We start from the raw sequence: 13,763 nt of genomic DNA on the forward strand, positions 1-13,763 counted from the left end.
TACTGCTCAAGAACTCCCCAACAGCTGCCAGCTCTCTGTAATACCAAATTCAATGGAAAAAGGCCAAAATAATGTGTTGGTTTCTATATACCAGTGGTGGCAGGTGTGGAGGGGTAGAGCTTCCCTCCTGATACTGGTGTCACTGCAGTTTCCTGGATGGGGCCAGGGCAGGGTGGACACATTGCCTTTGCTGCAGCTCTAGCAGGTAAGCTGCAGCGATACAGTGGGTCTCCACTCCACCAAACCAGATGCTACCACTCAATACACAGAAACTGCCTGCTCTTATAATTGAAATACTCATTGCAGATAAGCCACTTGCATGTTAGCCGAAGTTGCAGTATGCAGTATGAAACAAAAAGTCTTATTAGTATAACGTGAAAAGAGGCCCACAGACCTCAATATCCAACTGGGCTGCTACCATTCGTCTTTGGTGTAATGATTTATGGGCAAGAGGAGTGCAGGGGAGGGAGTCAAAGGTTAGTTTGAAGAGGTTATCGGAGAAGTGCAAGCAGACAACAGAGGCTGTTCCAAATGCTCACCAAGTCTGATCAACACGGTCAGGGTCCCTGCAAGGAGGGGAGAAAAAGCTCAGAGGGGAGACTAAATCAGAGGATTTGTGGGTTTCCCCCCAGAAATGGCAAGGTGAGACCACTGTCTTTTCCTGCTAGCCTGAGAGAAGGTAATATACAGCTATGTTTTAAATAAAAAATGTTAGTGTGCTGTGAGAAATGAAGTTAAATGGCCCCTGTGAGCCCAACAATAGCCCAGCAATGGACTGTCCCTGCTGCATCTCTGCATGGTATCTTTCTTCAGACCCACCTTCCTCCAATCAGTAGGCATGGCAAGAACATGTGCAGAAACACAGTGCATGGCCTCCACTGAGAAACATCATTTCTTATTGTAGAAAATAAACTGGCTTGGGTTTTTTGTTGTTGGTGGTGATGGTGGTTGGGGTTTTTTATTTGGTGGTGGGGGGGAGATATGAGGCACATGCCTCTGATTTTAATATAAAATAAAGAGAGCCACAGAAATCAGACTGGGAAACACAATTTAACTATTGAGGAAATGGACATGGCACACACTGTCTCAAGATGGATCAAATCTCAAAATCGGCTCCTACTTGTTCTTTGGAAGCCTTCTCAGCCAAGAAGTCTTGACACAGCTAGAAAATGAGGCAATAGAATGGGACATTTCCAACATTCTCCAAAGCTGCTGTTCTAACAGGCTTCAGCACAAAGCAGAGGACCTCTGTGTATGAGGTGATTTAAACATTTGCTCAAAGCAGAAAATGCAGTGTAAAAGGATGAGCACAGGCCAGGTGCTAAACTGGCAGCGTAAGCCCAGGAATATTTTTCTAAAAGGGGGGGGGGGGTAATTGGTGCTGCTGCTTGACTGGAAACAAAACAAGTTAGTGAGGAAGTTTGAGACAAGCAAACACACTAAAAAGGGAGGCCTTGTTGGCAGCGCTATACCCGACTGCCACCTGGCTGGTGCTGACCCATGACAGGGCCTTCTCAGTGGTGGTTCCCCAGTCGTAGAATTGCCCTCTTGGGTGAGATACGCCTGTCTTCCTCATTACTGACTTTAACTTTCCCCTGAAACACATTCCTGGTTACCCAAGGCATTTGATGGCTAAAAGATGCTGACCATGGCAAACTTCAAATTAAGCTTTAGTGACAGCTTTTAAATGTTTTACATTTAATTATTTTATATGTGTTTTTAAAAAATTTATTTTAAATTGCATTGCTTTAATGTTTTGATGTTTGTAACTTTGGGCATTTTTGGGAGAAAGGGCAGGATACAAGACTGCAGGTGTAAAGTAAAAGGGTTCTGTCCCTCTTCTCAAATCACCATCTGGGGACCAAGCTTCCACAGGATTCTATGAACTGTGCATTGGTGGGAAGTTTAAGATTCATACTTAAGCCCCAGTGCAAAGCCACCGGAAAATCTGACCTCCTAACAACTCTCTGTCCCCTTAAGAAATTACAGTTCCTATGATGATTTGGGAGAAGCCAGGAGTCTTTAAAGTGGTATACTAGTACTTTAACTGTAAGGTGTGGAGGTGGGCTGTGTGACAAACTTTATAACTCTTACAGCTTGTCAAAAGCTTAGCCCTTCTGACGCAGGCCATGGTGGACTCAGCAAGAAGAATGCTATGCAGTGGGTGTCTACCCTTGCTATAACACTGCTGTGTGTGGCTCTATGGTCTGACATGGGAGAGTGATCTTATCAAGGAAAAATAAAAGGCAAAGTGCCCAGAGGCTAAAAGAAAGAGGAGCCCCTCCCTCCAGGACATGGCAGCAGAATAGCATACCTGCACCCCACACTATCCATCCTACATGCATTACCTGCAGTGGTGCTTCCTGCTGACAAGCCAGAATGCACTGTCGCAGCCGTAACAGTGTGCAGCCAGGTGATCGGGAAGCCATCGTGTCACCTGGGAACCGAGATGTAAAGAGAGAGAGAACTTTAAATACAAGCAACACGGTTTAGAAAGTAAGTAGGATACAGAGGGGAAGGAAGGAAGGAAGGAAGGAAGGAAGGAAGGAAGGAAGGAAGGAAGGAAGGAAGGAAGGAAGGAATTGTTTCTTCATCTTTGGCCAAATAACAGAAGAATCTTCTAACCGAGCATCTCAAATACCAAGTATTCACAACCAGTGCTAAGGCCCCCAACTTTCTCTCACACTTACATAGCTAAATAAGCCAAGCACACTGACACACCACGTGTTAGTCAAGGAAAATGCTTTCGCCATTTCCCAGTGCAGGTCCAAAGGCAGAAAACTGACAGCTATGGGGCTTCTTTGGCACAGGTACAGATCTTTTAAGTATTAGAGACAACGGCGACAAGAGGGAAGAGGTTTCAAGAGACCAATGTCAGAACCAAAGGGATACAGAGTAGAGCCAGGTGATTAGTAGCAGGTGCCGATATAAGGAAAAGGGAGAGGAAGGCCACGGAGATGGATTTTGCCTGTACCTCTGTGTCCTGTTTATCCACCTGCTCCCAGCTGGCTTCAGAGAAAATCTCTGTACTGCAGCGAGACAAACAGTTCTGATCCAGATTGCTTTCCGAGTCAGGGATTGAAGTCTGTTGGCAAACAAACACAGCTGAACAGAACCTACTCCCAACCCCTCAGAACATGGATTAGGCAGCTGAGAAGAGGGAATCCTTCTTAACCTCCTGCTCAGAGATCAGATTATGGGATAGGGTGGAGAGGTGGCTTCTACCAAATTCCTCAAAAGTTCTGCAAAACAGAAAACCCAAACTCATTGCTAAAATTCAAATGTTGCCATGAGCATATCTGATAGCAATATACTTTCACGGCTCATATATTTTGGCAATGATTGGGGTGCTGATGTTATCTCTATATGGTAGATACTTGAAGAGGTGTGTGATGTGGAGCTGAAGACAGAGCTCTGTGGCATAAATACGGTGCTGCAAAAGCTCCAACAGTAAACAATGGAATCCCTGAACAGACACAGTCGCTTTCCAATTCATTTGAAAAACTGTACACCATGCAGAGCACCCTACGGCAGTGGTTGTGGGGCACGGGGAACGGAGTAGGGCTTCACTAGAGCAAATGTGGTACAAGCAATTTGGGAGAGGCAACAGTGGAGTGATGGAGTGGCAGCAGTGGCCAGAAGACATCCCCTTTGGGCAAAAATGGGAAGAAAATGAGAGGAGATCAGGGGTACTTAGTTTCTCTTTCAGGCTTTGTCAGCTGGGGGGGGGGGAAGAGGCTAGAATAAACTCTTCAGACACCCCACTTGTGCCAGCACCGCAGATGCTGCTGCTGCTCCATGGAAGCCTCCTCCTGTCAGCCAAATCCCTTGGCCAGTTTCAGACAGTTTTAAGGCTGTGCAAACAAAACACTGGTTATTTTTAAAATACCAGTTTTCCAGCTACTGTGCAGTTCTACTCAACACACAGCAGAAGTCTATGGGACAAGCCTTTCTCCTTAGGACACGGAAGGGGAAGCTTTTTAAGCCCAAGGACCACATTTCCTTCCAGGGGCCGCAGGCCAGTGATGAGCAGGACTAGAAGCAAAAGTGGCCAGTGGATGTGAATTTTACTTCTGCACAGTAGGATAAGTTTTATAATCACTCTCACACTCTTCTATTCTCCATCCATTCCAGTAAGACAAATATACACTCAAGGAGGGTGCAAAATAGGGCAGGTGTAGCCTGGATAAGGTTCAGAGGGCAAACAGATGGGGCCTGGAGGGCTGCATTTGGCCCCCAGGGCTGAGGCTCCCCAATCCTACCTTAGGATAGTTCTATATATTGGCGTAGAAATGAAGTCTCAACTGAGGTCTTAATGTCTTCCCATTGCACCCAAAACCTTTAAGACGACAACTACATCACTTGGGAGGGCCAATCCAGAGCCAAGCACAAGCCCAACAGCCTACCTTCCAAATATCCACCCACTCTCTCTATTCACCCCCCTCCCCCCCCGATTCATTTGGTTAAAGGTAAAGGGACTCCTGACCATTAGGTCCAGTCGCAGACGACTCTGGGGTTGTGGCGCTCATCTCGCTTTACTGGCCAAGGGAGCCTGCGTACAGATTCCAGGTCATGTGGCCAGCATGACTAAGCCGCTTCTAGTGAAGCCAGAGTGGTGCACGGAAATGCCGTTTACCTTCCCGTCGGAGTGGTACCTATTTATCTACTTGCACTGGGTGCTTTCGAACTGCTAGGTGGGAAGTAGCAGGGACCGAGCAACGGGAGCTCACCCCGTCGCAGGGATTTGAACTGCTGACCTTCTGATCAGCAAACCCTAGGCTCCGTGGTCTAACGCACAGCGCCACCCGCTTTCTGTCGACTCATTAGGTTACTTACTGTCAATTTTGCTCTCTCTCATCCAGGCTGCACTGGAAAGAACGGGACGCATGTGGCTGGCTGGCTACTAACCACCTTTTCAGTTGCTCATTCCCCTTTGAATAGACCTCACAATGACGGATCTCATGTTGGTGAGCAGAACACAGCAGAGATTTGGATCAAGGACTGCCAGATGGTGATCCATCCCACTGCATGCCACATCATGATCGACCCTGTTTTCATGCTTTATGTTACGCATGCATTTTTAAAAATTCTGGAGCAGCCCCAAGCATCCATAAACACCTGCACTCATAAACACGTGACACAAAGAACTTCCCCTTAAAACCACCAACAGGTTAAAAAATGATGCAATATGGGTGCCTCTTTTGAGGGAGGACTCTTGGCCACTCAAAAGAAAATGCAGAAACTAGTGGACTGGACTGTCGAGACCTTTCAACAGGCCTAAATGGTGCATAGGCAATTCAATGAACTTGGACAGGACATGGAATAAATTAGTCTCTGCTGCAGCAGTGCTTTGGCGTCTTTTGCTAATAACTATAAAGAAGTCCTGATACAACATCAACAAGTCTTTATACAATGTTTATACAAGGCAGTGGCCCTCCTCAACCAAATAAAGCATGTATGGCTTTGCCATTTTTACTGGACTAAAACACACACACACACACACACTTTCCAAAGCATGAGCAGCTTTGCAAATTAGCCATTCATCTAGCTGCCTGTAATGAATCAGAATCACCTCCAGGGGGACTAAGTGAGAAATAATTTGTGAATCAGGAAAGGCTGGTTCCCTACACCCCCAGCCTCTGGCTATCAATGTGCCATATATATCTGTGGGGAAGAGGGCATATGTATCCAGGTAGCCTTTTTTTGTGGAGTCACTTCCAAGGATCCATTTTCCTTGCACAGAACCACGGGCACAATCATGTCAAAGGTCGCTTAACTTACCACTTCATCCCCATAATCCCCGTTGAAACGTAGTGAGCTGTTCAGGTACTGGCTCTCTAGACGGCTCCTCAGCTCCTGCACCTGCTTCTTTAAAGTCTCTACTTCCTGCTGGTGCCCACTTTCAATCTGGCGGAGGCGCTGCTGAATGACATCGGCATAGACTGGCATCCCATCGTCATCCAGGTGACTCCGGGCAGGCTGGTCCGGGCTGTTTGCTGTCTGCTGCCGGCCTGGAATAGCATGAACCCACTTGTGGTGCAAATTCCTCAGATGCAGCGGGGCAGAACTACAGCTAGCTGCCGAGACCTGTCGGCTGAGGGAAGCCTTTACCCTGCCTTCCTCCCCGTTCACACAGTGTCCATTTGGTGCAGGGTATTTCTGGGTAACACTGAACCCTGCCGGGCTCTCTGCCACCTTGTTCTCAGGCTCCAGCTCTCCATTGCACACAATCTCTTTATAGTCAGCTAAAGGCAAGGCACAAGGTGAAGGCATTGGGTCATGTAAGCTGCTGCTCTTAGTAGTCCTGTTTAGGTTCGCTGCCAGTTTGTGTAGCTCTATTGAGTCCTCGTTCTCAGGCCGACTTTCGACAGTGCGGGAAAGTTCGCCAGCACTGTTGTCAATGGGATGGAGCCAATGGCAAGAGACATTCTGGATCAGCTCCGTCTTTGCCCCATTCTCTGTTAAAGTTTCCGTAGAGCTCTCCATGTTTGATGTTCCCATCTCATGCAGGACAGGAAATGGTAGACTGGGCTGGGGAGTGCCCTGAGGGATTTTGACCTCTACAGGTAGCCTACTAGCACTGTCCTCCTCTGCTCTTTGAATGTTACTATTTACAGCATTGCCCAAAAAGCCAGGCCGTAGTTCCTTCACCTGAGATGGTTTCTGGACATCGTAATGGAGCTCATCTTGCCCCTGAAGCTCAAAAGCACCCTGTAAATCCATCTGTGGGCTGGAAACTGGATTGTCTAATAAAGTTGCTGTATCCAGTTCAGTCTTCCCACCCACGTTATCAGTAGAGCTGTCCAGGTTCTCAGTCCTGCTTTCATTATCAAGAGAGGTGTCCTCTCCCCCTTCTTTACTTGCCGTTTCTGGAACACCCCTCACACACTCCTCCAGGCTCACTTCCTCCTTGGTAGCCTCTTGCAAAATGTTCTCCATCTGCCCCTCTGCTACAGCCACTGAAAGCTCTGCTCCAACCAGAGTCCTGCCCTGTTTGCTCACACATTCTCCGTCAAAGGGGTCGTCCTCCGGGTTCCCAAGGCTGCTCAGCTCCAGGGACCGGCGGTGCTCCTGCCATTTCTCGTTGAGGCTGGGGTCGCTACTACGCCGGTTGGTTGTTGGTACGCTGCTGTCACCAGCCATTGTCAGATTGTCAAATGACCTTGTCTTTGGCAGCCTTGAGAGGAAAGAAAGAAAAATGCTGAGAATTGTTTCTAATTACAGGTTAGAAATCAGCTTTTAACGGCCAATCACGCCTGCAGATAATCATCTTTTGCATGATGCTATACTCTCTCAACAACTCCTGAAAACTGCCATTTGTTAATCACATGGACAGCAATAGAGGCAACTCCCTCACCTGTCAAACATCTACTTACATTACATCATCTGAACTCTGAGCTCACCTGCCCAGAGGCTGATCTTCAGGGCTGGAACCTGGGACTGGGTAAGGGGCACAGGTGTCATCCGCAGGGGTCGAAGGGGAAGAACATGGCAAGTAAACGGCACTCCACAGCATGAGGTTTCGCACGTGGCACACAGGATACAGCACCTGAGAGAGAGAGAGAGAGAGAGAGAGAGAGAGGACGAACAGACTACTAAGAAGGCTGTAATCCTTTTATTAAGGTTTGAGATTGACTGACCTTGAATTTTAATTTGCAGTCGCAGGTTAATCTTGAATATATTCAAGAGCAGCCATTTGAATCTTGCCCCTTCCGGACACTTTGGAATGGCCTCTGTTTGCCCACCCCATCAATTGATACAGCCCCTCCCGCAAGCTCATTGTTCATACTCTCAACCACCACAGTGCCACTAATTTAGAAAGTGGACAAACTATTTCAAAAGAGGGTGAATCATTGCAAGGACTGGGAAAGCAAGCAAACGCCCAACACCAAGAATGTTATATTAAAATGGCAACTTATTTTAAAACAACCAGATGAGCAGTGTAGTGCATCCACAAATTGTATTATTATATGTACTGCACTTATGCCGTTCTGTGTCTCAGAAGAGCTCAGAGTGATTTACATGCATTTTCCCAGATGATTTAACTATCTTATTTACAGCCATACTTTTAGAATACTGTAATAATGACGTGCCCTTCAGCACACATTCTCTCTCAAGCAATGTACCCCCAATAACACAAAACCTACCCCGTTCCCTACAGTTGGGTGACATCTGCTGTGGCTGCATGTAATGCTAGACTATTACCAGCATTACAAGGATGTTTGGGAGTGCGAACATGAAGCCTTAAGAGTTTTTTGACATTATTAACAGCTGCAAAATTGGTTAACTGAATATCACTGAATGTTTGTAGTCAAAAGAGTGGGTTTCAAGAAGCACTTTTGGGGTCTATAAGGAAATTACAGTTCATTATATGCCTAACAGCCCTTTTGCTCTGAATCTAAAATAGTTGAATAGTAGTACAGTATGTCCACCACAAATGTTGGCTAATTGCTTCTTTTAAGTCACACTTCCCAGGTGTTTCCCAGGAAGACAGAATATGGGGACAGGGACTCAAACTGCAACATGGACCTACAGACCAACTGTCTCAGAGCACTACTGTGCTCTTGGCCAGCTCCTACTCATCTCAAGGGGGTTTGCAGAAAGGAACATCCTGCTGGACTGTGTCCTACATCTTTAGACTATTCTCAGAGTGCTGTAGCTCTGAGAGTCTTTTTGGCTTCATGAAACTTTGTTCAGCGCAAGAACATATTGCCCAAGCTGGGTCACCTGATACAGTGTTTTGCATTGTCTTGGAAGACCAGGTTCCTTTACCCTCTTTTAGATACAAACTCTTGCTTCAATGAGGTAGGCTGAAGTGCCTCGCCTTGAAGTAGAATTTGCCTGCCTCCACTAAGTTGCAATCATATATATAGCTGCATCATACTTCGCCTCATCTTGATTTACCTGACAGGAGTGTTGTGGGAATGGGAAAGGGAAAAAGAACTATGTGCACCAGACTGGTTACATTTTTATAGGAGCGCAAACAATAAAAAGTACATACAGATTCTGATTGGGAAGAGTAAAGCAGATTTTTGAAGGCTTTGTTTCCTGCTCGCAGCAGAGACCAAACTGAACAGGTCCTCTCTTGGGTGTGCTTTTCACCTCTCTCCTTCGCGTTGTTGCACAGGAATGTACCAAAGAGGCAGGAGTATGTGTGCTGCACCAACTTGACCTATATAGAAAGGATGCAGCTATATTACTGTTGGCACACAAGCCTGAAAAGTAAGATCTCTTGATTTCTCTTTCGCACACACAACCAAAACACAGATACGCAGGTCTGAAATATTTGAAACAAAAAAATTCCTTCCAGTAGCACCTTAAAGACCAACTAAGTCAGTTCTTGGTATGAGCTTTCGTGTGCATGCACTTCTTCAGATACACTGAAACAGAAGTCACCAGACCCTTCTATATAGTGAGAAGGTGGGGAGGGGTATTACTCAGAAGGGTGGTGGGAATGGGTGACTGGCAGATAGCTGTGATAAGCCTGTTGACGACTCTTAACGACTGCAATAGGTCTTACAGGAAAAAGCAAGGGGTGAGAAGGTGAAAAATGGCTTTGTCATGTATAATGAGATAAGAATCCAATGTCTTTGTTCAGACCAGGTCTCTCCATGGTTTTAAGTTTGGTAATAAGTTGCAATTCAGCAGCTTCTCTTTCCAGTCTATTTCTGAAATTTTTCACCTTCTCACCCCTTGCTTTTTCCTGTAAGACCTATTGCAGTCGTTAAGAGTCGTCAACAGGCTCATCACAGCTATCTGCCAATCACCCATTCCCACCACCCTTCTGAGTAATACCCCTCCCCACCTTCTCACTATATAGAAGGGTCTGGTGACTTCTGTTTCAGTGCATCTGAAGAAGTGCATGCACACGAAAGCTCATACCAAGAACTAACTTAGTTGGTCTTTAAGGTGCTACTGGAAGGAATTTTTTTGTTTTGACTATGGCAGACCAACACGGCTACCTATCTGTAACTGAAATATTTGAATTTAATGTGAATTCCAAATTTGATTTTCTAATTCAGAGTTTAAATAACGCTATGGAACATACCTAACTATACTCTGAGTGAGCATTTCTGCAGACTCCAGCGAGAGATTTTTACTTTTTTTTGGCTTGGTAGCTTCCTTCTCATATCCGAATACTGAACTACGAAAAGGTTCAAAATATTAGAGGCAGTGTGTAAAAGTATTCAACTCACAAGGAATGCTTCATTAAACTCAAAAGAGCAGGGGAACTGCCTCTGGAGCTGATGGACACAGTCGAGCCACTGCAGGAACACTGGGCAACGTTCATTCAGGTCATCCGAATTCTCACCATGACCACAGCGATCGGCAAACTTATGGCCAAAATCCAGCCACTCCATCTCCACAAGCACCTGGAAACCCTGAGAGAAGCATCACTGAATTAAATTCGCACAAGGCTCAAGTTCACAAAGCCAAACTAAGATATGCTGGCATGAGGTGGAAAACCCCAAATGCTTTCCCTCCTAGCAATTAACCAGCAAGGGGTCAAATTCACTATGAAAGTCTCATGGGCAAGCCCCACTGAAATGAAGAAAAGCTGCTCTCATTTGCATCAATGAGGCTTGCGGAAAAGAGCTTACACACAGGTGGCACCCCAAGGGCCAGATCCATGTTTCTATCTCTGCCATCCTTAATAGCACCTCAAAATGATCCTTACCTCAGACTACCTATTTCATTCTCGGACACAAACTCACATTTCTCCTATGTACCCCGCCCCCCCAAAACCCTTCCGGCATTAAATCCATTTTATTTCATGCCAAGTCTATTCTTCAGCAGTTTCGAAGAAAGCACATGGATCAGGCGTGGGGGACCACTGGCTCTCCAGATGTTGCTCAATTACAATTCACATTAGCCCTAGCAAGCATAGCCAATGGCCAGGAACAATGGGGATAGCAGCTGAGCAACATCTGGAAGGCCACCGATGCTCTTCTTTAGAAGAGCCACCACCATAAACCTTTCTAAATACGATTTAGAGGTCCCCCAACTGTGCTATTTCCCATGCTACAAACCTCGATGGTCCTGTAATATGGATCCAGCAGCAGCTTAGCCAGAGCCACTATCTGCGGAGTTCTGTCCCAGCCATCTGAGCAGTGCACCAACACGGGCCGCTGATCTCTGTCCACTGCATGAACTACCAGAAGTGCCGATTTCAGAAGGACAGACAAATGTTGCAGCCATTTGGTGCTTTCCAGAGCTGACAGCCAGCTGCAGATCAACAAGGGAGAATAGTTTTGACCTCTCTGTTCTGTTAAAGTGAAGTTTGTAGGTTGAGCAAATTTCAGTAACAAGTGGAGGGTATACTTTTTTCCTTCTGCATCAAAAAGTACAAATCGCTTAAGTTAGTGGGTATCCAAGCCTCTATTTCCAGAAACCTTGGGGTGTCTCAGAAGCTTCTCCAAGGTTCCGAAAGAGAACAGTAACAACAGGTAGGTTCCTCCTAAAGGTAAGCTTGCACACATGCCAACAATGCAGGAGTGTGTGTTGGCAGTATTCCGGGGCACCCTCCTATTTTGTGTGGGAAAACAGCAAAGGTCAATAGGTCTGGAGATAGATGGATTAAAAAAACCCTAGGTTTTTTAAATTAAAAAAGCCAATATTAAATATATGTGTGTGTGTGTGTGTGCGCGCGCACACACACACACACACACACACAAACATATAATTACAGATGTTAATTTTCTCTTATCTAATAACTAATCCAGCATTCACTAACCTGGTGCCTTCTAAATGGCCATTATGGCTGGGAATAATGGGGGCTGCAATCCAAAAATATCTGGAGGGCACAAGGTTGGTGGAAGGCATGCAAATGACTGCCTTTATTTACAATGACAAAAAGACGACTGAGGATTAGATTGTTTAAAAAGCAATACCAATGTGTGCTGGGAAGGGGAGATGTGCAAGGGGACAACAGTGTGTGTGGGGGAGCAGAGAGAAGGCGCACATATCACTCACTTTCCTGGGTCCGGCATTTGTGTGCAGAGCAAACGCAGCGACTGAAAGCTCTTCCGAATAGAATGGATGTTTGCCATTCCCATAAACACTACTTCACAGTTTGGATAATACTCTGTTAAAAGCAGAAGATAAGGCACTTCAAACAAGGCAGAAGCGAAATGAATGAAGGAGCTTTACTGTAAAAATGAGCCAGCAGCAGCTGGGGACTGTGCTAAGCGCTATTATCCCATCAGCCTCCTCTAGCCTTTGAGGTTCTCTCAGGCACACCAAACATCATGACAAAGGACGACTGTTATGGCAGAATGGAGGGAGTTATTCTAACACAGTCTAAAGAAAACACATGAACTTACTGATCTACTGGACTGCTTGCTGGGAACAATGGTCTCTATCTATAGAAGTGGCTTGAAACTGATTGTTATCACCAGTGAACAGGAGTCAGACAACCCCCTTAGTTAGCAACACAGACATGGCAGTGGAGGAGTTGAAAAATAAGAGTTGTGTAGTGTCAGCATGCTCAGGACCTGTCTGGATATTAGCATGACAACAGTGGCACATTCTTCAGCCACTATACTCCTGAACCACTGCCAGGAAGCAACACCTGTAACTGTAGACATACAAGTTCAATTGTTTCCATGGGCTACTTTGTATGTAGGAATTTCAAGTATACGGATCCCAATACAGTGGTACCTCGGGTTAAGAACTTAATTTGTTCTGGATGTCCGTTCTTAACCTCAAACTGTTCTTAACCTGAGGTACCATTATAGCTAATGGCCTCCTGCCGCCGCTGCCACGTAATTTCTGTTCTCATCCTGAAGCAAAGATGAAGCAAAGTTCTTAACCCGAGGTTTTATTTCTGGGTTAGCAGAGTCTGTAACCTGAAGTGTCTGTAACCTGAAGTGTCTGTAACCAGAGGTACCACTGTACTTGTTTGGGATGGGTGACGTAGTTGCACAGAACTTTAAAAGTTTTTTGGTACGATTAGAATGCAGCCTGGAGGGTGGAAGTATGGGTTCATGATGGACTTCTGTAGCATCTTGCAATTTTTAAACAAATTACAATCATTAGGTCTTCATAAATAAGAGGCACCTGGCTGGTGCACCATGCAGTTTTTCACCATGTATTGGTTTGGGTGGATCAGCGAACTTATAAATGATGTCAAGCACATGCCATAATATTATAAACTTTAAAGCTGACATCTGTTGCAGATTTTGAATCATACAGAGAATCAGGGTGTCACTTGGAACATAAGTGTTTGGCCTTCTTATCAGACCCCTGGATAGATAGATCTCATTACTGTCTGCACCACACCGGTAGTGGCTCTCCAGAAATTTAAGCAGATGTCTCTCTCAATTTTTCCCTTCCTTCCTCCTCTGCACATCAGGAGAAGGAATTTAAAAACTTCTTGTTTGCAATCTGCAACAACCTGGAGTTTCACCAATTTGGGTGAAACTAAAAATTGCTCTTTGTTACAAATTACAAACAGGGAAAGGGGTAGACACATGAGCCCAAAGCTACCTGCAACTTCTGCATTCTGTGGTGAAATTCAGATGCAACACTAAACACCATGGTTTAGTGAATTTGGCCATGCAGTGCAATTCCTTCACTTCCTTAAAACAAAACAAGGTGGGTTTTAAAAAGCTAACAAAAAACCCATACAGTGGTACCTAGCAAGACGAAATTAATTCGTTCTGCGAGTTTTTTTGTCTTGCGAGTTTTTTCGTCTTGCGAAGCACGGATTCCCATAGGAATGCATTGAGGTTAGTATTCATTCATAAACTAGAACCTTGACT

The 13,763-nt window shown here is 45.5% G+C and overlaps 1 protein-coding gene across 36 annotated transcripts in view; it reads right to left on the reverse strand.

Annotated features, from left to right (window-relative positions):
* Positions 1–13,763, reverse strand: part of MTMR3 (myotubularin related protein 3) — a 57,239-nt gene that overhangs the window by 4,253 nt on the left and 39,223 nt on the right. For 14 of the 36 annotated variants that reach the window (XM_083716934.1, XM_083716956.1, XM_083716926.1 and 11 more), the window contains 9 exons: positions 11,974–12,085; positions 11,031–11,226; positions 10,197–10,382; positions 9,002–9,172; positions 7,404–7,549; positions 5,782–7,177; positions 2,975–3,085; positions 2,349–2,437; positions 540–566 (listed from right to left, as the gene is read on the reverse strand). In XM_083716934.1, the coding sequence (XP_083573060.1) occupies positions 540–566; positions 2,349–2,437; positions 2,975–3,085; positions 5,782–7,177; positions 7,404–7,549; positions 9,002–9,172; positions 10,197–10,382; positions 11,031–11,226; positions 11,974–12,085 (2,434 nt within the window). Of the gene's footprint in view, positions 1–539; positions 1,564–1,604; positions 2,438–2,974; positions 3,086–5,781; positions 7,178–7,403; positions 7,550–9,001; positions 9,173–10,196; positions 10,383–11,030; positions 11,227–11,973; positions 12,086–13,763 lie in introns of all 36 variants that reach the window. The other 22 variants (XM_083716942.1, XM_083716939.1, XM_083716950.1 and 19 more) reach the window with 4 other exon arrangements.

The sequence above is a fragment of the Podarcis gaigeae genome, assembly GCF_964106915.1.
Source record: "Podarcis gaigeae genome assembly, chromosome: 16".
NCBI lineage: Eukaryota > Metazoa > Chordata > Lepidosauria > Squamata > Lacertidae > Podarcis > Podarcis gaigeae.